Below are 24,494 nucleotides of genomic sequence, written 5' to 3'. Positions count from 1 at the left end.
TATTACATGGTTTGGCTCACAACTTAAGTGGTATAAATATATATACATATACATATATCGTATAGTGGTATAAATATATCTATAAATATACATGTATTCCTTGCTACACCTCAAACGTCACCATATCATCTTTGGGCTTAGCAAAACAAAAAGATAAAAGGATGTGCATTCTATCTTTCCCTGTGCACATTTTGGTTTCTTCTCTAAAGTAGCAAAGCATTTAGGTAAAACAGCATTGTCTGCACCACTGGACACAAGCACTGAGGTAATTGTTGTTCAACAACTTTGCAATGCCCTTTTCTTCTTTAATTAAATTAACCACAAAATGTACAAACACAAATACTGAGAAAAATCCGAGTTGTATAGGAAGGAAGAAAAAAAAAAATTATGTGCCAGTAAAGGACTTTGTTCCCCACTTCTACCCAGGCAAAGTGGGAGAGAAAAATACAAGTAAAACTGAACCCCTTCTTTCTCAGGGAATCTGACCATATATATATATATTTTTTTTTTATCCCTAGAAGGCTCTGGCCAAAAAAACCCCCCCAATGAAACAAAAATCAGAAGAGAGAAATCTGCCCAAACCCCTCTTTTAGGCAGAATAATATTTGTGTCTTTGCTTTTAAACTGCTTTTGGAAACAAAAGAATGTTAAGTGAGATTTTATTTTGGAAAAGCCACTTTAAGCTCATGTGTTCCTTTGGTCTTAAAGTTACATGACAATGTGTGAGGCTGGAGCTGTGTTCTAAAAACCTGTGGTATTGTCCATGGCAGGTCGGTGTTTGCTGTACCACATCTGTTCCAGGGAGAGCTGCAGATAGAAAAATCTTTCTCCTCTCCTCAGAGAGGCAGGAGAAAAAGTTTCTTCCCTGCTTGCTGCTACTCTGGGTTGTTGGTTTGCCTTTTTTTTTTTTCCTTTTCAATTCTCAGTAGGGTGATTTGCTCATGAAAGTACTCAGCATTTTTTTTCAAACCAACACATCTAGGATTCTGTATGTCATATGTCCAACTTTGGCAATACGAAAAACCACATTTGTTTAAAAGACATTGGTACATAAAACACATTTACTGAAACCCTAATCTTAGGTTCTTAAAACAGATGTGCAGAAAAAAAAACTACAAAGAATGGCCATAAAACAAAAAATAAAAACATTTAAAGTAAAAATTACAATGAATTTTTCCAGTCATTGTAAACATTTTCCTAATTATTGCTTTTAGAATGATTAATTGCATAATAAATTATGAAGTACTATCATTGAAAAAATAATTATGGATAGATGATTGTCTCTTAGTAACTGGCGAGGCAATGCACAGTCCTTTGCCCCTTTTTATGCCCTGAGAAAACAGTAACTTTGGAGTTCCTTCTTTCAGCTGGAGAGCATAGGGAAACTACTGTAAGCCAAGATTGCTTTGCAGCATTGAAACTATGTACAAGCAACTGCTACAGGCACCCTGACTTGCCAAGTCATAAATAAAAAAAAAAAAAAAAAAAAAATCACTTTGCCAAAAAGTCTTAAGGGTCCATTGGTTCAACTGTTTCTTGCTTGACCTTTACAGGTAACAGAGGTAGTGGGTGACCGTGAGGCAACTTCATAACTGACATATCTGACGACTCGTAAAGGTTGCATCCTGAGGAGATAAGCCCATTTCCCAGGTTCCTCTGTAGAGAGACTTTCAGGTTAGCTCCTTCCATTTCCCTCCTGAGCATGGTCAGTATATCCTTCTCCACGATTGATGTTAAGTCAATATTGTCCTCCACTTCTTCCAGCTTGTCAGCATTGTCACTGATGTCGAACTTCTCAATCTCCTCATTGATTCGGTTCAGGTCCTCCATGGAGAGACCGGAGGCGGGCGCGACGGGGCAGTTGCCCTTCAGGTGGACCTGGAGGCTGCAGAGGTGAATGTAGCTCTTGTGGCAGTGGATGCATTTATGGGGGCGTTCCCGGGTGTGGAGACGCTTGTGCAGCTTCAGGTGCACAAACTGGGTGAATTTGGCTGGGCAGAGCTTGCACTGGTAAGGCTTCTCTCCAGAGTGGAGCCGCAGGTGGGTTTTGAGATTGCTGGTGCTACTGAACCGCTTGTGACAAACCTAATGTGGGGGGTGGCAGAGAAACAGCGAATGAGTGGGAGGCAATTTTATGGTTTAAATCACAGACACCTAGGAGGAGATGGCAGGATGAAGCAGCAGCTTTCTGTATCTTCACACTTCCTCACAAAGGGAAAAAAATTCCCCACCTTTTTTATTTAAATATTGCTGAATGTCATTCTGAATGTGGCTGATGGCAAGACTGGATCAGGCAGATGTTGCTCTAGCAGCCTGCAGGCAATTGTGCTGTCTCACAAACGCTGCTGCACCAGGGCTGGGCCCGGCTGTGGTGCAGATTCTGGCCCTGAGCAGCCAAGAGTTTGTCCCTCGGCCCTCCCTGCACACTGCACGGGGTGTGCAAAGCCCTGCCGTCCCTTTGGCCTCAGAAGGAATCATCTCTCTCTGTGTTACGTACCTGACACTCGTGGGGTTTTTCTCCTGTGTGTACCAGATAGTGCTTCTGGAGGTGAGCCAGCTGCGTGAAGCCCTTATTGCAAGTCTGGCATTTAAATGGTCTCTCTCCGCTGTGTACTCGGAGGTGCACCTAGGGAGAGACAAAGCAATTAACAATTTGCAGTTTCCAGTACTACAACAAAAGTGCTTTCAGATGTTTCCTAAAGTCAGTGGAAGAGTCCCATTGCCAAAATACAATGTTATCTAGTTAATTAGGTGGCGTCAGTATTAAAACACACAACCACATTTTCTTGCCGGGGGATGCTGCATTAAGCCCAGATGCATAAACAGACTAATAAGCAAGGGAGGCCTGACCCTGCTTTTCCTCGAAAACCTACAGGGAGAAATCCGAGCTTTCAAAGAAGGTTCCTGTTTTATTCTCCACTACCTACCTTCAGATTGGAGAGCTGGCCAAAGGTCTTGGAGCAAACATTGCATTCGTACTTGATCTTCCCATTCTGCTTTTTCAGTGGGTATGGGAGGGTTTTGTAACCGGTCACATTCCTCTTACTTTTAATGAGATTCATGGCTTCTTCACCACCGGTGGCAGCCAACACCACTGAGGTAGGTTTAGGTTGCATTATGTGTTCCGAACTGGCTGCTGTACCAGCGGTGGGGGACCCACTGGTAGGGCTGCATGGCTTGTCCTTCATGCTGGCAGCAGCGCCCGTGATAGAGAAGGCACTGTTGGGTGCTGGTATGAGGAAGTCTCTCGGATGATCAGGCTGCAGCAGTCGACGGCCTCCTTCACTGGGCAATGAGCTGGGGAGCGTGGTGGGGTTGAGCATGTGGTGGGAAAGGCTACCTCCACTGAGCAGGTTGCCATAAAGAGGATACATCCTTGGGAAGAGATTGAAATTGTTGATGCCATTGATATTGTTCAAAGCGCTCAGGTTATTACAGCTCATATTGAATGGAGGTAACAGGAATTTGGGGTAATGGGGGTTATAGGACGGCAGAAAGGCAGGTGAGAGGTGGCCAGGGGGCGCATATCCAGGATAAGACCCCAATCCTTCTGAGCCATACGATCCATTCAAGTAAGAGTATGGCTCTCTGTGCTCTTGGGAAGTAGGTGCCAAAGGCGAAACTGTGACCCCTGGACTACTGTGAGGGCTTGAACTTTTTAAACTTTGGTCTGGGCTGCTCCTCCCAGAAGGGCTTGGTGTAGTAGATGCCTGGATGGGCGAGTGAGTAATGTAGCTGGGTCTGTCCATGCCATATGCTAAGGAAGCTTTCAGATAGTCTTCTGGAATGTGAGGTCGGATCGGGTAGACAACTCGAGGAAAGAAACACCTCTCTGGGCTATAGTTCTTACGCAAATCATCCAAGTCTTTTTCTGGAGTAACTGGTGAAATGTTGGTCTGAAAGAAGTCTTTTCCTTTAGGAGGATTGGACTCCATTTTCAGGATTTCTTTCACACTGTGCTCCTTCTTTGGGACGCTTTTCTGATAAAGCTCATCTTTATCAGCGCTGTGCTGCTTTGGATTAATGTGGGCTTGTGCTGAAATACAAAGACAAGATTATTCAGATATATAACTGGCATTATCTCTTTTCAAAACGGAAATCTAACCCCTACAAGTTTAGTGGGAAGGAAAGGCTACTCTCAGAGATGAGCAATCATTCAACTTGCCAGAAAACTAATTGTTGTGTGAAAAAAATGCTTGTTGGTCTTAATTGTTAACAAAAAGCATTGTTAATTTAAGGGATACTGACCAGTACACAGAGATCTGAACGATTTGATGCATTTACAGAGTGCCAGCTTCCACTCTGCAAACTGATTTCACCTTTCTTCCCCCTTAAGTTTGCCTAACTACGCTGTTGAATGTCTCTTTAAGCCATTTTTTCTAATAAATGTGGTAATGAGCATTTGTTCACAATACAGGTTTAACTGAAGGACTCTGCAGAACACAAGCTCCCAGAAATGTTCCTCAGTAAAATAACAAGGCATGACAAATCGGGTTTTGCCAAACCGCAGCAGTCACTTCACCAGCCAGTTCAATTACTTACAGTACCAAAAAAACCATGGCTGGATAGGATGAAAGCCTTCTTCAAAGAGAAGGTATTCTCCATCAGTAAACAGATCATTACTCATTAAATATACTGCTTAGGAACATCTACAACAAAGCAGACTATTTACTGCAGATTTCTGTGGCATTCAGTCTATGCAAAACTCCTCTGCTTACAGCTGTATTTTATAAAAAAAATGCTGAAGCAAAGCAAAAGAAAGCAAGACTGGTTGGCTCCAGCTTAAGTTGAAATGTACTTTAAAAAAAAAAGGGAGAAGAATTATGTATTTAGAAGGAAATAGAAGCTAGCATACATTCATCTCAGTTCAGCAGATACTCTATTTATTTGTATTCAAAGACCTTGCTGTCTGGACATAACACAATCTTAACAGCACACTGAAAGATGACTTCAGTGGTAAAACAAATCTGCCTTTATCTTTGTTACATCATCTTGATTACTTGTAAGATATTTTATTATGGGGGAAAATCTACAAGAAGGTTTCATAATCGTAGTTAGTTAGCGCAAGGCTTTCCATCACAAGGTACAAGCCAACACCAGTAGGTATGTGACTCAAAAACACTGCAGTCCTTTTGAAACGTTTCTGCTTACATGACTGACTGTTCTGACTTCTCTATCTGAGGTGAGAAACAGTTATTTCTGATTTTTGGAGGATCATCTGAACCAAGCGAGGAACATGACAACAGGCAATGACCATGCCACTTTCAACACGGATTCTTTGCTTCACTATTCACTACCCTGATGGAATCTATCATTGGGCAACATTACCCTATAAGGCAAAGAAACAGCCATTTATTAAACGTATCCAAGAAAACAGCTGCTTTCAAAGCATGCTTCTACTTAGAGTAGGACCCACTTTACAGTAGTATCCTTTTGGAAATGGCATTAGACTAGTAACATGCAAATTTAGTTTGATATTTTTGAGTAGTTTGTGTATTTTCAAGCTCCAATGAAATACAATTGAACACAGTTAAGATGAATTAAAATATTTATGATAAAACTGTAGAAGTGCTGTATAGCAAGCATGTGCACACCAAGTGCACAGATAGCTTCCCAATTACTTCTCTTGGTGTCCAAAGTTTAATGCAGAACTGTATCAAAAATAAAATAATAACATATTGTGTTTTCTGGCTTTAAAAAACATCTACCTTCTGTGGTAATTTTGTCTGTACTCCTGGACTAGGAACTAATTTTCTAAGTATCAACCAGATTTTTGGGCATAGCATAGAGGTACTACTAGGTTCAAGAAGCTCCACAATGGCACTGTGGATAATATTATCTGTATCTTCTTATCAGCTGCCTTTCACCACAGCAATGTCTCAGAGCAAACATTCCTGGTGACACTATCAGCATTGGGAAGTATCAAGACCAGGCAGTACTGAAAAGTGGACAGGGGAGTGGGAGGCAGGACTTGTGAAGCCTTGCAGCAGGAAAAATAAATAAATACCACCTTATCAGGCCCGTATCAGTTTCTCAGTGGGGTCTGTCAAGCAGGAAGTTCAAATTGACACTTTTCTCTTTTAAAGAAAAAAAAAAAAAACAGGGGGAGGGGAAGAGGAAGGAGAAATGCTGGTAGTGCTGGAAAAGAGATAGAGAAACTGGGGCCACTTCAGCTGGACAAACAGCTTCCACTGTCACAAGGTTAAAAATGAGGGTGGGGATGTACGTGCCTTATGTGCAGGAATGACAGAAAGGAAGCTCATGCAGAGATCGTAACTTTCTTTGTGCAACATGCTCCCTCTTGACTGACTAAAGATAATTGCTCTTTTTTTCCCTTCTGAATTTTCCCAGTAAAGCTGTCCCTCCTACTAATTTCCATGTGTAGACAGAAGTTGTGATATTTAAAGATTATTTTTCAAGTCTAACTCTGACAGCTCTCTTTAAGTTTGCAAGCTATCTTTGGTCCATAAATCCCCTCTCGGCTTTCTCCCTTATTATCTGAGCCCAAGGGACACTTGGGAACACCAGAGAGATCAAAACATAAACAAGTGTGTCAGCACTGTGTAAAATAAGAGAAGGTAATGTCTGGGGCCAAGGAGAGGTTCTTAAGTTTTATACTGAAGGTGGATTTAAACCAGGGCTGAAACTGATTGAGAGGTTTACAACCTTTCTTGCTGCTCTTAAAGGAGCCATACTTCAAAGTTAAAGAGATATATTTCTTATAAATGGATTTTTTTGAACTTGTGATCTTAGATTTAAGTTTTTACCAATCAGAATGTCTTCCTCTCACTCTTGAAATGCATTTCTTCCCCCAGCTCCATACATACACACACACACACACGTATATATACAGTAAATATAGGCACATACTCTTCCAAGATCTGTCTAGTTTCTGTGGTCAGAGGGACACACAGAAAAGAGATTCACGACAAAACAAGAATGGTGCAGCTGCATTTTTAAGTTACTGATCTGAGGAGAGGGGGCAGGGGGAAGAAAGAAAAAAAACCCCAGACGTGCCTCTTGAGGAGCCTGATCCACTTCTGAGGTCAACTGATTATTTGCTCAGATCTGAGATTAGTGACTGCATGCAAGAGGAAAAGGCACAAAACTCCTGTTACTTTTAAGTATTAATAAAACTTGAGTGAAGGAGCTGCCTGAAGTCACTCCAGTGTGGGTGTTCCAGCTACAGACTGCTGCAGAGCTATAGACTTGGCTCTCGATTCTTGTGCTCTGAGCTGTAGCCTGAGAAACATTTCATAAAAAACAATGATCTGTTCTTCTCTAAAGACTTGAAAAACGGTTGTAGGCAGACAGTAATTTCAATAGTAATTTCAGGAGTGAGATGGTACTGAACACTTTGAGTGGGGGAGCTTAATTATGCCGAATCACATTTTCGATCTAAATTAAGCACCTCTTTTGCTAGTAGACAGAGAACCTCGAAGTTGTGAAGCGGGGAAAACAAAGACTGTTTCCACTCAAAATGAGAATGGAGGCCAACATTTAGAAGTACATAATTTGATCATCTGTTTTCTAAATATGTCCGTGGCAGTGTGACATGCCTTTGAAAACTTTTTGCTCAGAGAAGGTCTTTCTGGGAGCCTTCAAATAATTCTCAATATTAAGACAACTTCATCCCCCAAAATCTGATTTTGTGAAGACAACTTCTCATATCATTTAAAAATCATTTCCCTGAGCCCTTTTGAACATTCCAGGAGGCAATTTTTTTAAGCAAGTGCAGATGTTTCCTCTCAACCCAAACAGAAAAGCTTCAAAACCAGAAAGTGAAACTGCCCATAAACAAAAGGGAAAGCGAGCGACAGGGCTGAGCTAACGGCCAGCATGTCAGGGCCAGCAGGAAGAAGAGAAAAATAAATTGCATTTAAGAAAAAAGAATTTAAAAAATAATCTTCACAGAACCAGAAACATTTTAAATAACGTCTCGTCAAACCTGTTAACGAAACAAAAAGATTGCCAAATATTTTGTAAATATGCAAATCATCTTCCCCTAGCTTGAACTTTTTTTTCCGAAGCTTGACCAAAAGACGTCACCTGCCTGTACTTGACTGAGGAGACAAACATGACCTGAGCAGCAGGAAGTTGCATCATATGATTGCAATATATGAACATTATTATCAAATAGTCTTGTCCTGAGTCAATGCAATTGTTTGGATTTTGGTGGGTTTTTGTTTGCTTTTTTGGTTTTTTTTTAACTGTTACCCTCTCTACCCCTCCATCCCAAAATAATCTTCCCATGCTGAGGTAAGAATGAAATTCTAAACCGCCAAAGCAAATTTCCTCAGTGTTTGCTAAATAAAATATCACAGACTAAAAAACAATCTGAAGGAAGAGTTGAATGAGGTTAAGCACATTTAACAAATTACTGAAAATTCATTTTTAGCTGAATATAGAAATCTTGTGCCACCATACTTAAAAGTATTTACTGGACAATGGCACCATCTGAAAATGACATCTCAAATCTTGACAGAAAACATCAGGGGCCTCAGAGGGCAGGAAGGGAATGACACTCAAGTTTCCAGCACTGGGATAGTGTCGAGTCTTGCCTCTACCACTATTGTGCAACTCCTTGCAGGCACTTCAACATCCATTTGAAGTTACGTAGCTCCACTTGGAGCTAATCGTGGCTGTGAAGGTAGGTGTGTGCTCCAGCATCTGAAGGACTGGGTCAAAGGCCCCAGTTCAGGAAAACACAGAGGACAGGGTTAAACCCACAACTAAGTACATGCCTAATTGCTGTCTTGCATCTGGATGCTTTCCTTCTGCGGCACAAATGAACTAATGCTGGGGAAGTTACCTTTAATTTGAAAGTTTGCTGTTACAGCGGCAAGTAGATGTTACATGTGGGTGTGTAAATATATTTATGCTCTACAGTGGTAGTTCTCTCATTTTTGAGGCCACTAATTACAGGAAATAAAGCCAGAGAAATTCCCTGATACATTTTTCCCCAGAGGCTCATCCTGCCCTGGTGCTTAAAGAGGAACTAAGGTGCTGAACTCAAAGGCTGTGATCCCCAAACCCTTGAGGCACTTAAAGCAGCTGCCTATATTTTAAGTTGGCAAGACTGGAAGGTCTCTGTAGGCGTGTGTCCCAGGTGGCCTGTCCTGTGCTGGGCAGCCAGCCAAGGTATGACTCTTCCAAAGCCTGCCACGGGCACCAGCGTGCACTGCATACCCAAGACACAGTGAAGGGAGGGATCTGGGTGCAACACACCATGGCCACTGGCTGCCTCCTGCCCACACCAGTGTGTATCCCATGGGAGGAGGCCCTGACTTCAGCCTTCCTCTTGAGATCTGGACCCCAGCTTTCCCTCCCTCCTCCTCATAGGGTGCCATGAGCTGGGAGAGGGCGTGATGCACCCCTGCTCTTCTGAGGGAAGACATACCACTTTAATCAACAAATTATTAGCAATCCATTTGGCTGGAGAGGACTTTGCTGACTTCCTAGCAGGTTGGTAGGGGGGTCCCCTCAAGCAAGGCTGAGTTCAGATGTTTTGCAGGGCTAAAGCCCCACATCTGTAGCAGGTGCAGGGTGCCAGTGGACTGGGGACAAACCCTCTGCACTTTACTCATGGATGAATGCAGTGCCAGGGTATACCTTGGCCAGCCTTTGTGACAGAGAGAGAGGCTGGAGAGGCAGCACGATGCTCTCTAATCTTACATTTAACTAGTGGCCTGAGAGAAAGGAGCAGAAGAAAGCTGAACAGTGCTGGCATTCACAGTAAACTCATCTGGTTCCAGTGCTAATGCTGGAAAAACCACCCCTGCTTGCACCATTGCTACAGGGACTTTGGCAAATAAGGATCTTTGGGAGACTTTTGGATTTTTCTTCCACACTTTTCAAAAGGCTAACTTTAGAAAACCTCATTCCTTATTGTACCTGTAGGGTTTTTGGCCCATCTGCAGGCTTTAAGCCTGAATGTGTTGCTCACAAGAATGAGGGGAAAAAAAAAAAAAAAAAAAAAAAAAACCGTGAAAAGTTTTTCTCATTTTCAGAACTGCTATTTTCTTTAGGTGGAAGGAGCTAACATGAAATTTCTAAGTGGTTTAAATGTATAAAATAGAGAAGAATGTCTATTTTAAACCCAGCATCTGGAAATACTGCAAATACTAAGGCTGAACTACAAAATTGTGGCTCGTGTCCCCATTTCTTTAAATCCTTATATTGAGCCTACTACTTCTACTAAAATCAGTTATACTGCCATGTCCAGGCATCTCTAGTTTTGACCTGATTAAGAGTAACTGGACAGAGCAAGAAACACTTTACAAATACATTAATTGATACTTCCGCAAGGAAGCCTAAGGTGCCAGCAGATGCAGGAAACTGATCCTGTGTTCATGTATCCTCCTAGCTAATGGCCAAATGTGCCTGCCTAGATTGTAGCAAACTCCTCATCCATCAGAGCCCAACATACTGTTGTCTCATCTCACCTGCAGGTCCCACTGAAAAGCCAATAGTTCATTATATCAGAAAATAAAACTGCACAGAGAGTGGTGAAATGATATATGTATAAAGATGACAGAATCAGTGAGATAGTTTTTGAATAGAGATTATAGCTGCATAAGACATTCCCTCCCTCTCTTTCCTCTGTCATTAGGAGACAAGTTTTCTTCTGTTAATTTGTAGGGAAAGACAGAAAGCTAATGAAAGGGTGACACCCACAGAGTATAGATGTACTTCTGATTAATCTGAATGCGAGATACTATTTTTATAATATGACAGTTCTAATCATCCCTGTAGTGACAATGATATTTTATACCACAGTCCTTGTTGCCAAATAACAGTAAATAGCTCTTTTTATAAAAACAAAAACAAAAAACAAACAACAAAAATCCAACAAACCTGCTTGCAGTTTTTCCTTCAAGTTTCAGTGTAGCTGCTGGCAGAAGGACAAAAGAATACTCTGCTCTATCTTAAAGCAGCAGCAGGGGAAGCAGCCTATGAGTCCACTGAAAAGTCAGCAAGAATATTTCCTTCTCTAGAATGGGGTCTGGGTGAGGTGTCAGGCAGTGAATAAGCAAGAGGTAAAGCACCAAGGCTGGAAATAATCAGAAACCACAGAGGAACACAAGCTCCTGGAAACACCTCTTCCCTTTACTACCAGTGCTATTAATTTTGAACAGAAAATGAAAGCTGCAATATAAAGTCAAGAAATGGGGACAAAGTACACTGAACTTAAAACACAAGTAAGTAGATGAGAAGATGAGGAGGTTGGCTCCCATAAGATAAATAAGTGCAGATGCAAGGCTCAAAGTGCATTATGCAGTAAACATGTATTCGGTCAGACACCTAGACAGAGTCATGGCACACTGCCACTTCCCGGTACAGTGAGGGCAGCCCTTTGGGAACATGACTGGACAGCCTTTAGTATATGCTACCAAAGCAGACTTTTGCTCAACACACTGTGAGATCTGAAATTGGAAAGTCTGAGAGTGAGCCAACAGCTATGTTTAGGAAGACAGAGGTCAGGTTGTCTGACAAGAACTTCACCAGATAAGACTCAGATTGTAAACAAGTAACTGCCCAGATTTTAGGATCTCTTTCTATTTGAACAGGCACAGGGAACTCATTCTCTTGTGTTGGGGTTTTTAATTCCCCTTTTCCACTCCAAGCTACCTCCTGTGACACAACAGATGATGCAGCTGTGTAATTATACAGCTTATTATTAGATTGTATAGGCAGAAGAGACATTACTAGCATTCCTTGTTTATACTGTAATCCACTTACTGAGGTTCATCATTGTCAGCTCTCTGGAGGGGGGATAGTGCAGCCTCTCTGCAAAGTCTCGGCAGTACCACACAAGTAGCTCTTGGTTGGCAGGGATGGGTTTGATGGTATAGAAGTAGATGTTCATTCCATTCTGACAAGCAGCCAAGTTCTGCTCCTGAACAGAGTAGCCAGGGTTTACATAACGCATCCAGTTGCTCTTGTCCTCGTTAAATCCATCAATGAAGTGGTGAAGTTCACCACTTGAATAGATCTGGAATAGAGAGGAAGTGCTTACGAATACATATACATATATATGTGTAAAGGCACAATAAGCAACACATATGCACAGAGTCCAGAGGGGAAAAGCGATAAGCCCCCCCCCTTTTTTTTTTTTTTTTGTTAAGATGAGCATATATTATTGAAGTAAGAGTTCAAGCTGTGTTCCTGCCTTTCCAACTATGGCATCTCTGAGTTCAGAGGTGTTTAAAGGCAAGTCCACAGTCACCTTTTCCATTTAATCTTAGCCTGTGTTTCTGCTTGCTTTGGAAAACAAGACCCAAAATCTGAAAAGCAGAGCACTCTCTCTGTGTGAACAGTGTGCCTTAGAGTCCTTTTCCTGGTGCTCTGATCAACAAGTGAGTGATGTCGATGACTGCAGGTCTGAGTGCATGCTTGCATTAATGCTTTGAGTCACCTGTGTATAAGACTGACTGGCTGTGCTACGTCAGAGTTATCTTCTCACCTCTTTCTATGGCCTCTGTACTTGCAGTTTCCTACCACCTCCACCCAAAGGTTTAAACTATGCAAACATTCTCCACCTCCCAGAATCCTAAAGCAACACTTGCTCATAGCTGAACTGTAACCCTTTTGTAGGAAGGCTGGGCGAGGCAAAGATGAAATTCACCTGCCATAACTGAAGGAAGACCTGGAGAGGGGTTAGCCCATGAGATGTCATTGTTCCTACCAAGGGACATGTTCTGACTTGTCCACAGAGGAGCAAGAAAACATAAATCTGAAAACTGCTCAGCGGTTTTAGGGGAAAGAAGTTCCCATCACTGACAGAAGCTACAGTTTCTTGAAATGGTAAGAATAAGAGAATTACTAAAAATTTAAAAATAGAAAAAAAAAATCAAGAGAAATCTAGGAAACACGCTTGTAAAACCGCACCGCTTACTCTCAAGGTGAACTAGCTCCGTGCTGGATGAAACGGGGCTCCTGGTTTTCTGAAAACAGATGACCAGGCAAAAGCCAGACCTTGAAGTGGGAGCAGCTTGCACCAGCAACACACCTCGCTGAGCAGGAAATGCCTTTCCAAAGGGGAGACAGAGCTTATCCCAGGGAGAAAACACTGCAGAGGGTGTTCCTGCCCGTGTGCCCTCCCCGCTGTCTCTCGCACCTCCGGGACCCTCCTGCGCTGCCCAGAGCCCGGCGGGCAGAGAGGGGAGCCGGCCTGGCCCTTTAACGCGGGCCGTAAACACCAGAATCACTTTCTTTAAGAGTAACTTCCTGTAAACTGAGAAGGGGGAAATACATGTGGCCTCATCAAAGCGGCTTGCGAGAGATTTTGCGGTGTGTTTGTTATGAGAAAATGGAAGGGAGCCGGGCGAGTTGTGCTGCATCAAGAGGAGCCTTCGCGTTTCTCTGCTCACCCCGGCTCGCAAACTTCCAGGAACGCGGGGCTCTGGCGCTTGACGCCTGCCACCACTTCCCAAACCAGCCCTCGGCAGCTCCGGCTCCCCGGCAGAGGCGCCCACCAGCTCCCACCTCTTGTGGGGAAGGCGCGCCCAGATGTGCTGAGTCACGGCGCGGTTCCCAGAAATGACGCGGGCACGGGCGGCCCCGCTCCCATGGCGCGGGCCGCATCCCCGGGCGCCCGGCAGATGTTCCCGCTCCTGCCAGCGGGCCCAGGATGCCTTTAATAACACGTGGGAAGTTATCTCCCGCAATTTCCTTTGCACATGCAAGCCTGTGTCAGAGCCCTAGGAAGGAATTAATTTTCAGTGCAGCAGTCTGTCTTGAAAGAAGCAAGAGATTATAACAGGGAATTTAATGATGCTTAGATGGCTCCTAGGATACTACTTCTGAGGATCCCTCCACATTAAGGCTTAAAATCGCATCATAAGGATGATGTCATCTTTCTCACTGCAATGTAGGAATGAAGTCCTGCAAGATGGTTATCAGCCTTTCTTCCCTATGTCTGCTGGTGGGCTACATCAACCTACTGGTCCTCTTCCTACACTGGACACAAGCTCCCGAAAAGTTCAGCAAAATGCGGCCTTATTAATGCGAAAACAAGCGCCTGCTCCGTAAAAACACTCATACAATTAACTGCCTGTGCAATGCTGTATTACATCGTACAAAGATGATCTGAGAAAACCAAAATTATTCAATTAGGTAGGAAGAAAGGGGTGTGGGGAATGCTGGTGCATGCCCTGGGTTTCACCTGGATATGAGGTTGGGATATTACCAAGGCAGGCAGGCACCTGAGCACACAGGCTTGGACACAGTCCCAAATCCACGGATTTAGACACAACCTACATGGCTAGAAGGCAGCAAAACAAATCCATGGAATGAGATGGGGCTGAAGGAATGTTCTCTAACAATTAATAATGTGTCTGTAGGGAAAATGAGGATTACGTCAGCTGATAAACTGGAAGCATATTCCCCAACACAGACTGCCCAAGCCAAAATATGCCCTCTTCCAGCTTATACGATGGAGGTCAAATTAGGCACCATCTCTGATGTTTGTCTCTCTTCACTTTGCTAAGATCCATGAGCTGCTCTTTTCTGAGGAAGCCTAGAAAAATTTATTAATTTAATGATATATGCTGAAGAATACCACCACTGTGTTCTAGCAGTTCTATACAAGATGCAGGTAAAAATGCCAGAAAATGTATCATAATTCCAGAGTGAAAGTTTACTTTCAAGTAAAAGTAAACTTTAACAGCTTCTGCATGGTGGGAAAAATCAAGGGCGGGATACTTACATAAATCAGAACGACTTTCTGCTGTGAAGAAATGCAAGATAACCTGTCCTTACAGCAAGCAGCAGAACTATTTCTTTACAGAATCAGCACCAATACATCCTGGAAGACAGAGCAGTGCATCTCCACTGCTCTCTCCACCCACACAGTCCCTCCAAGACAGCCAGGCTTTGACGCGGCTTAATTCACCCACTGTCCCTGTTTGTGCCTGGCCATATGCATAGGTTGTCCCCTGCATCACACAGCAGGAAGTGACCCAGCTTCTCAGCCGTACTCATTTAGTGATCTGCTTACTGCAACAACACAGTGATGTTTTTTCCTACTTACCCGCCAAAAGTATTTTCTGTTTGCATTCTTGGGAACCGTATCACTGGTATAGATCTCTCCTACCAGGGGTCCGAAGCGTGTTCCTTTTGGGATGTACTCTTTGCTTATAACTCCAGTGACCTACAAGAAGGGCAGCAAAGGATCAGTCCATAGCCAGTAGAAAATGAGAAGTGTCCCTCTTCTCCCCTGTCCCCCAAATATAACAAGGTAAAGCAAACAATGCAAGAAATTTTTTCTGTGACAGGTCAGCAAAACAGAAATAAATAAATGAATGAACAATAGCATCAGTTACAATACAAACAGTTTTGTGAGGTACTAGCATTTTCCTAAGATATACGGAAGCTAATGATGAATACGACCTTAAAAATGTGCTTTTTGGAAATACATTTACAAGAAAAAACAGTAAGCAAAATGTACAGACTGTCAAATATCTTCAGAAGTTACTTTTCCTATCAAAGGCAACCCCTAAAAGTCTCATTCCAGCAAAAAAAAAATGCAGTATCTATCAATCACTTCACTGCGACAAGCTTGCTTTTCTAATAAGTTAGGAACTGGAATGACTGCTCTTCCAGATCAAAATGAAACCACTCTCCACCCCCCTCCATTCTTTGGTCTATACCCGCCCTGACAGCTAAAAGGAGAACACACACACACACATACAAAAAAAAAAAAAAAAAAAAAAAAAAAGACAACCTTCAGTTCTCTTTACCAGCCTACAGTGGCAAACAAAACAGAATGTGAAATGTCTCTGGGACATGTACTCACAGGTCACCTTCTTGTGCAAAAAGGAATCATCAGTTCCGGTAACATATACAAATTTGGTTTGGTCAAAAAAGGTGTAGGGATTTTGAAGAAAATGCTCCACTACTGTAGGTCTAAGAAATGTACTCTGGTTGTTCAGCTTCCTTCTTGACAGTAATTATACCAAAAAAAGTCACTGACCACAAATCAGGAAGCAATTCATCATTATTCAGAAGAACGTGCCTTGGAGTAACCCTTTGCAAAACACTGGTGAGTTATTGGTTTTGTCTCTCTGTTTCTCACCAATCTTCTTAAATTTAATGTATCCAAACAATGCTAGAAAACCAACAGTTCTGTAAACCAAAAACCCCAAGCCTTTGCAAGATTGATCTTGCTGCTCAGATAGTGGGGGAAAAACAGAAGGTAAAAAGCCCATTAATTTGGTATTGTAACCAAATATAAACTCTCGTGGCAAAATGTATTAAACATATCCCCTTCACACATCTTGCCACTTGTCTTTACGCTCTCCAGGATTTCAGAACAAGACAAGAACATCAGAAGTAGTTCAGGAAGACTGAGAACTGGGATTACTGCTGTCTGTACCCCACAAGGAATCAATGCCCTTACCAAAGCAGATTAGCACTCGTCAGACCCTACAGACAGAAAAGCCCACTGAAGTAAGCTATTTCTTTTAACAGTCCTTCTCAGCAAAGGGTGGTAAAACTCCTGCACTGTATGTAGACGGAGCTTCACAAATTAGCTAAGCCTTCTGATTTTCTCATGCTACATTTTCTTACATTGTGTGATTCTTAATGTCTAAGTGAGAAGGCAGACAAGAGAAATTCTTGCCTGTATACTGGTCAAAAAATCCCAGTAAAAAATGAACACCTAGCATAATTTCCTGTTAAATGTCAAAATAAAGGGGCCAAATAACAGCCATAGATTCAAGGAATCACCTGGAAACAGATTGCTGGGTGTACGTGGTGGCTGTTTGTACTCGTTTGCATTTTAACATGTGTTTTCAGCATACTACAAAGAAAAAAAAATTAAAACATCAACAGGAGAGGTAGTTAAATTCTCCATTGATCTGTGCATCTGGACTGAAGAGAGAGAAGAGGGACTTCCAGAAATTTTCTTACACCTACCATATGCTGAAACATTTCAGTGGCTCAGTTTTATTTTTGTCTTGCTTGTACATGTCTCTCAGAGAGCTGAAAAAGGCAGATGTTCTTCTCATTTTCCCTCCCTATATATCTTCATTTACATCCATCTGCCCTCTCAAGAAAAGTTCACAACCAAGCTACAAGCACACCCTACCAGTTTTACTGCATGATACCTTGAGATTTTTCATGGTTTTACAAATATCCTGGTCTTAATTAAAACTACTTTAATGAAATTCTCAGAATCTCTAGAAACCACTCCTTGAACTAGTCAACTTGAAACAGTCTCTGACACAGCAGATACTTTTTGATATCCACCTTACAGACAGCGTTAGCGTTCAGCTATGCCAGGGGAGAAGCAAAGATGATTTCTCAGCCTGTAATCAGAATCTGGCAGAAAAGGTTCTGCACTTCCGTGTGTGCCAACACTGAAGTTCTGCTAAACCAGACTATAAAGCTGTCCAGATGACTTTTAGCTGAGAGTGGCTCTCAGGTCAGCAATTCTAGGCCTCCACTGCTCCCTCACAAGCTCAGCTGCTGGGATCGACGAGGGGCACTCTCTGGGAGACGGGCGCCAGCAGTGCCAAGGCAGCCCGGCTCCAGGCTGCAGGCAGCACCCCTGCCGCAGCCAGAAGGGGCTCCTGCCCCGCCGCAGCTCAGCGGGGACGGCTTGGGAAGAGGAAGCAGGGAGCTGCCGAGGGCTGGCAGGCAGGGCGGCGGCGCAGCCCCGGGTCCGGAGCCGGGGGTGAGCCGCCCCGGGGCGGCCGGAGGGCTGTGCCAGAGCGGCACTTCGGAGCTGCGTCCGCCAGGTGTCCTCCAGCGCGCCGCTCCGCCCGGCTGGGAGCCCTTCCTTGCCGGGAGCCGCGGGCAGCCCGGCGCGGGCGCTCCCCAGCAGCGGAGCCCTTCTGCTGCTGCTGCTGCTGTCGCCATCCGGGCGCTGCCTGCGGGGCCCGCACCTCGGCAGCCACGGGCTGCTCCCCCCCTTAGCTCCTCTCCACAGGCGCTTACCCCTTCTCCCTTCCAAGCTCCCAGCACTCCGCCGCGTCGCTCCTCTCAGTACAGCAGCATTTCCAGCAGGAAGGTGCAGCCCGGCGTCAGCCGGAGCCCGCTGCCCGCTGCCCGAGCGGGGCGGCTGCGAGCGGCGCCGGGCGGGACAGCGCGGCCGCCGGCGGGGCGGCCCGGGACGGCGGGGGGAGCCCGGGGCCGGCGGCAGCCCGGGACGGCGGCCCTGGAACTGGAACTGGAACTGACCAGGGTCCTAATGCGGCGCCGGGGGCCCGGCACGCCTGGGGCCCGCTCAGCACATCCCGGTCTGCCCGCGGCCCCCGGGCATGGAGCCGGTGGGCTCCGGTCCTAATGCTGGTCTGACACGGCGCTTTGGATGATCAACGCTCCTGCATCTTTGTTTGGGGAGAGGGCACTGGAGTAAAACAACGACTCCTGCTAATTCTGCAAGGGGAGGGTATTTTGCAATGGATCCACTGTACTGCTTTAAAAAAACAAAACACTGAACACACTCTCATTGGCTTCATTAAAACACCAATATTTTCCACACGCAAATATGGCAGGCCGTCACGTGTCCTGAATTAACACTGATTTTGTTTTTTTTTTTTTAAGCTACTAGTTCTATAGTTATATATTTTTACCCCTCTGTTCAGTGACCAGTTTTCTAAAAGTGATGCCACAAAACAGAATGCTTTCAGATGGCTTCCTCGGCAACCACATTAAAAAATAAATAAAAGCAATAGGGGAGGGCAAGTGTCTGAAGTCAGTGAGGCACAATTCATAACAGCTCAAAATCACTGTTTTCACCAAAATCACTGATTCAGGGTCTGTCTCTAAGAAATGGCCTTATCCTAGACATGCAACAGTAATGGGTGGTTTGCCAAGATATGTTTTCCTCTGTCAAAGCTCACAGACCAGGATGAGACACTAGTAATATTCAAGACAGCAGAGTAACGTAACTGTCATTTTATATCAAGACGTTTGATATAAACTTGATAAACTCTCTGTCTGGGCTTTAAGCACTGAGACCGAAGGGAAGATTATCGAAAAATGTATTTTTAAATGTCTGCACGAAAAGATCATTCACATATGGCCTTCTAGAGCATAAGCCTGACACCACATTCCATAATTTTTTGACAATTGCCAAAACTGGGGGAGAAAAGATAAACAATTGACGCATAGAAATAAATAAATAACTTAATGTAGCTCTAACAGCCTAAATTGTCATGAGCAGTAGTAATTAATTTTTTAAAATGTTGACACATTCTGTGAACTCACAGCAAAAAATGTGTTCTTCAGAAAAGTCCCTGATCAAGATCCAAGAATAAACAAAAGTATGATGACATGTCATGAGCTCCCTCGCAAACTGCATAAACCTTTAAAGAGGAGCTCCACAAAGCATGCAAGGAGAAGATATAGGAAAAGCAACCCTCCCCAAATAGCAGCGGCCGTACTTCCTCCCTCCTAAGCAGGCACGCAGTACTTTTCCTGCTCCAGCCAGAGATACAATACTAGTCGTGACAGCACTAGGATTTAATGATCTAATCATGACAGTATCAGCATTTCACAAGTGATATATTATAAATGTTTTTTGACAATGAACTGACTCAGCATTTAAAACTCTTAACCAGATGAAGCCACAGCTCTCCCCAAAGTTAACAACAAAGACAGCTCACATCTGAAACTCACTGGCAAACACGCACGCATGCATCCCCCAAAGTCTTACCTCATCCTTTTGCAAGTGAAAAAAAACCACTCTACCTAGCTGTCAGGACTCCAGTGGTTTTCCATGAGGTCAAAAGCAGAATCAGGCTCCCTCACTGACCCTCAAACACCAACATGCAAAAGCACCACATATACCCAGCCCTGACCCCACTAAACAAAATCTAACTTGGAAGGCAGACAGAAAAAAAATTTCTGTGCTTCATGTCAGAAGTTACTAGCACACAAACGGATTATGCCATTTACAACTACTTCACCCTGCGGATAAGTAGCAAATGAGACCTGTCCATACATTCATCAGAGTGTAGCCTTCACAGAAGGTGGTCAAAAGAGCACATCACAACGACCCTTCCTTTCAGAACTACCTTCAAGATAGCCAGGGTTTAAAAGCTCCTATTGCTCCTTAGGGTAGGTGCAATTCAGCACAAATGAAAGACTGGGGGGGAGCTTTGGAGAACAAAAGGAAGATGTCCTATATTCAGACTCCCACTAGCAGGGAGCTGCACGGGTCACATTTTACAATAAAAAAACAGCAATCTCTCAACAACTGCTCTCTCCCCCAACCTCTTATACAGAGATGGCATCAATCCTCCTGATTCACTGACCTGAGCCAGGGAATAAGGAAATTACACCTTGGTGTTTCCAAACAGTGCTGGGAATTTTGAAAGCTCTTTGGATGTGTCTCCGGCCACAGCAGCAGGACTCTACAGGGGCAGAGAGAGCAAGCAGCCTCAGCAGCCAATCAGTCATCAGCCAGCGGCCAAGGACCGACCTGAGCTGTCACATTGCAAGCTCATCCCTCAATCAAGAAAACCTCCGGTATCCCATGGCAGAATCTCAGCTTTATTTCCCTCTTCACGCCAAACTAAGACCTATCTAACAATGCAATAACACAAAACCAGGTTTCACACTTTTTATTCTGGAGCATGACCTTTCTCTGCCAAAGCTCTGCAGGGTAGGGCAGGGCAGATGGGAAGAGTGATTTTAAGGAGAATTTAGCTTCAACCTCTTACCAAACATACTTCACACTCTATTAGGCACTGCCAAGCTAAATTCCACGGTGTCAACACCCTTCAGCTGGGGGTCTGACCCTATTTCTGAGCACAGGATTAAACAAGTACCTGCTCTGGAAGGAAATATTTGATAGGCACGGATGAGTGTACCTCTTCTTTTCAGCTCTGTGGTCAGTACGTTTAGCCAAAGCAGAAGCACAGGTAATAGTTGCTATACCACAAGTCTCAGCACAAGGAGAAATGAAGGGTTGTCCCCTGGCTTGTTACGCTACCGAACATCACACCTAGCTATAATAGCTACTCTATACGAAGGAGTAAACACAAAACCAAATTGCTCATCCAGGCTTGTTTCTTTCCAGCCCTTCTGAAACAACAACAAAGAATGTACCCACTCCAGGGACAAGGATAGGGCAGACTTGCACGGCTAGCTACCGGTGAAGATACTGTCCCAGATAAACAAAAGTTAATTTAAGCTATGGCCACCCTTCTGTCAAGCCTGCTGCATACAGTTCTACCATTACTTCCTTAACTGACATGCCAGAGTTTTTAAGAATTTAGGAAGTTGGGAATACAACAAGCTCATGAAAAGAATAAAGCAATTTCATAACCAAAGGGAAAACAAAAAAAAATAATTAAACACATTTCCAGGAATTTGTATTTTTTTTTCCTTTACTTTTTTTAAAGCTATTTATTGGACAACTGAGGCACTTTAATCTCTGAGCCAGAGGCAATGAATGGTCCTGGCAAACAGCAGCTTAGAAATTGGCACAAAGAACTACCCCACAGTTTAAATATGCTTATTCAGATGCTGTTCAAATTGTGTGAAAATTTAACTGTTTGCGAATTGGTACAGAACCAGTTTTGGGGATAGGTTGGCTGCAATTTTCAGTGAAAATATTACACAATAGATGATCACCACAGAGTTTCTTAAAAGAGTTATTAGGGTCGCATATTAAAAGCCAGCGGGCAGCATTTGTTGTTGTTGGTAGGGTGTGCATGTGTGTATGCTAGAGAATCAAAGACAGGGTGAGCACATGCTTTCCAAAGCGATGTGATTTGGCTTGTCTGACTCCAACCTTCCCCAGAGCACTGCTGCTTACCTCTTTGCAGTTAGATGCGTATTTGAAAGTCAAGTTCCTTGGCAAGGAAGCCTCTGCCTGAGTTAGGGTGCCTCCATCGGCACTGGGATCCAGCGGGTGATCATTTACAATATATGTGCACTTCTCTTCAAAATCAGCCTCTGTCCACAGAGTCATGTCAGCATCCTCCATGTCCATTTTCATTGTCCACTCTCTCCCTTTCACCAGATTCTTGAAACTCACAGCGTCCGAGCTACACTGTGTAGCAGCCTGGAAAAAAAGAAAACAGCCTTTAATCCTCATTGTCCTTCAGTGTTGTGGTTTCCGTTGATACAGCGTGACTAATACAGTAGTCTGTGACACTTTAAAAGCGTATGCAGGATAGTTGGTACAGTTGAGTAATAGCCAAAAAGCAGTGTAAACGAAGCTGCTCTGACTGAAGCAGCACTTTAAAATGCCAGGCTCGGTAGTAGTGAGGGAACAAAAACAAAAAGGAGAAAATCCCTAGGCTGTGACAACCACTTTACCTTTTTCAGACCCTTTCCTTAATGCTTCAGAGAGAAAAGAATATTTTGTGCTGAAGAAAATGTGGGGTCATGGCCGTGCGACCACTTAGTCGCCTGTGGAAAAGCTTCCTCAGAAAAGTGTCACACAAACAAGGAGAGGAAGAGGAAAGGAACTGCTGTCTGCGTCTGAATGAAGCTAAAAATGGAAAGCGCATGTTGGAAGAGCGGAACCCAGCCTTGCCTCTTCCAAATGGGGAAGCCTGAACTTTCCCACCGGCTTTCAACACACAAACAACTTTCAAAACAACCTGGCCCCCCCGCCTCCTCCTGACGTCCCCTCATCCTTTGGCATGGAAGGCTGAGAAAGCCGACATCCTGCCAGCATCACTGTAGAAGCAGCAGCTTCTGCACAAAGCACTGCAACTCGTTCCTAGGGGTCAAACCAGAAAAGGAGCAGGGGAAATAAATAAAATAAATATTAAAAAAAAGCTATTCCATGGCTTTTGATTTTGATGGTACCTCCTAGAAATAATATCCCAAAGCAGTGGATATGAGCCTAGCAGGACAGTTCCAGCAAGTCCTTCAGCCCCTCTGTCTGTTCAGGACAGGAGCGCTGTTATCAAATCTATCCTCGAACATGTATTAGGGTCGGGCTCTTTCCATAAGTCTCACGAGGAACCAAAATCTGTGCCTACGCCGGTAGCTGAGAATGACGCTCAATCCGGCGTAAAATCCCTTCATTTTTCCTTTCTGGATACGCAGCTACTATGAAATTCACACCCCTCCTCCGGGAAAAACGAAACGCCAAGACTGAAAGCGCACGATCTTCCGAGAAAGAGGTTAAGGGCTGACTGGCTGTGGGTTCAGGGGAGACCCCCGGTGCCCCTCCCGGGTCCGGCACTCCCGGGAGGCACAGCCCGGAGAGGCTGAGGCGGCGGTCGCGGCAATGCACAGCTCCCCCGCCGCCTCCGGACCAGCCCCGTGCGCGGTCCGATCGCGCGCGGGGCGAGCGGTGCGACAGAGCCGAACCCTCGGCGTTCAAGGGGGACAGGGGACGAGCAGCGAAACCCGAGCCGGGGGTGTGACAGCTGCGCGGCGGAGCGAAAGGGTTAATGCCGATCAGAAAGGAGCGCTCCCGATCCGGGAGACGCAACGAGGAAACTTTTGCTCCGTCCGGCGGGCGCCGGACGGGCGAGAAGCGAGAGCCGGGGAGGTGGAGACCGGGGTGAAAGAGGGGACGGCATCGCGCTCCTTACCGGGGCAGAGTCCGCGCGCGTTTCCACACCGAAGCCCACCGGCGGCGGCAAACCTGGCTCATTTCTACAGAGTAAACATTTCTCCTTCCTTCCAGCGGCCGGGTCCCCGGGAGACTGACTCACACCTCCAGCCGCCGCTCCCCTCCCGCTCCTCCCTCCCCCGGCTGTCACAGGTGCTGCTGCTCTTGCCGCTGGGGAACGCTGGGGGGCCGCCTGCCACAGCCGCGCGCTCCGCTCGCCCCGGCCCGCCCGCCGCTCGCCCGCGCTCACGCACCGGCCCCTCCCTCCCTCTGCCCGGCCCCTCTCACAGCGCGGGAGGTGGGGCCCTACCTGCGGACCCTGCCCCGCCCAGCCCACCCGCGTTGGGGGTTTTTTTTACATCACTGTTATTATTTCCCCCCCCCCCCCCTTCCTTTCGGCCCCGTGCGTCAGCTGGGAGAGCCGCGGCGCTGCCCCGCTGCCTGGATCTACCGGGTGGGCGGGCACGGTGGCGCTTCGCGGAGAGCGCACCTGAGGCTGCTTTTACTAGAAATCTGTTTTCCGTGCTATTTTTAAGCTCCGGAGTTTAACACGTGCCCGCTTTCGTTCTTGCGCAGCTTGGCTTGATATAACTTTATAAAAAATACCAACTAAAAATAATTTACTAGTTTACTGATTAAAACTCGATTCGAAGTGCCTGCTCCCAAACCTCAACAATTATAGTACTTTACTTGAGATGACTTGAGTTTCAGAGATTTGATTTTATCCCTTTCCCGAATCTCTAGTTGGTGCCTGTGAGAGGAACCGGGGAAAAACATTTCTGTTTCTTCCCTTGAACAAAACCTTCCCCCTTTCCCTTGGTAACAGCAGGGAAGCTCACAGCAGCAGGACACGGCGCGCAGCACGAGTTTCCAAACCTGATGTGCGGTAAGAAAACGAGCACGGATCTTGCACGGGGCAATGTGGCAGCAGCCATCCAGGAACACACTGCTGATGGAA

General features: G+C 44.9%; 1 protein-coding gene across 1 annotated transcript; it reads right to left on the bottom strand.

Moving 5' to 3' along the window:
- Positions 1 to 757: 757 nt before the first annotated feature.
- Positions 758 to 22,057, bottom strand: PRDM1 (PR/SET domain 1). Its single transcript, XM_062488705.1, has 6 exons — positions 21,776 to 22,057; positions 15,035 to 15,154; positions 11,743 to 11,995; positions 2,928 to 4,036; positions 2,498 to 2,626; positions 758 to 2,085 (listed from the first exon to the last, which is right to left on the bottom strand). The coding sequence occupies exons 1-6, from the start codon at positions 22,055 to 22,057 to the stop codon at positions 1,510 to 1,512; spliced, it is 2,469 nt and encodes an 822-aa protein (XP_062344689.1). The 3' UTR covers positions 758 to 1,509.
- Positions 22,058 to 24,494: the final 2,437 nt, after the last annotated feature.

Source organism: Cinclus cinclus, chromosome 3 (assembly GCF_963662255.1).
Source record: "Cinclus cinclus chromosome 3, bCinCin1.1, whole genome shotgun sequence".
NCBI lineage: Eukaryota > Metazoa > Chordata > Aves > Passeriformes > Cinclidae > Cinclus > Cinclus cinclus.
The sequence above is the reverse complement of the archived record's forward strand: the minus strand, read 5'-3'. Positions and strand labels throughout refer to the sequence as shown.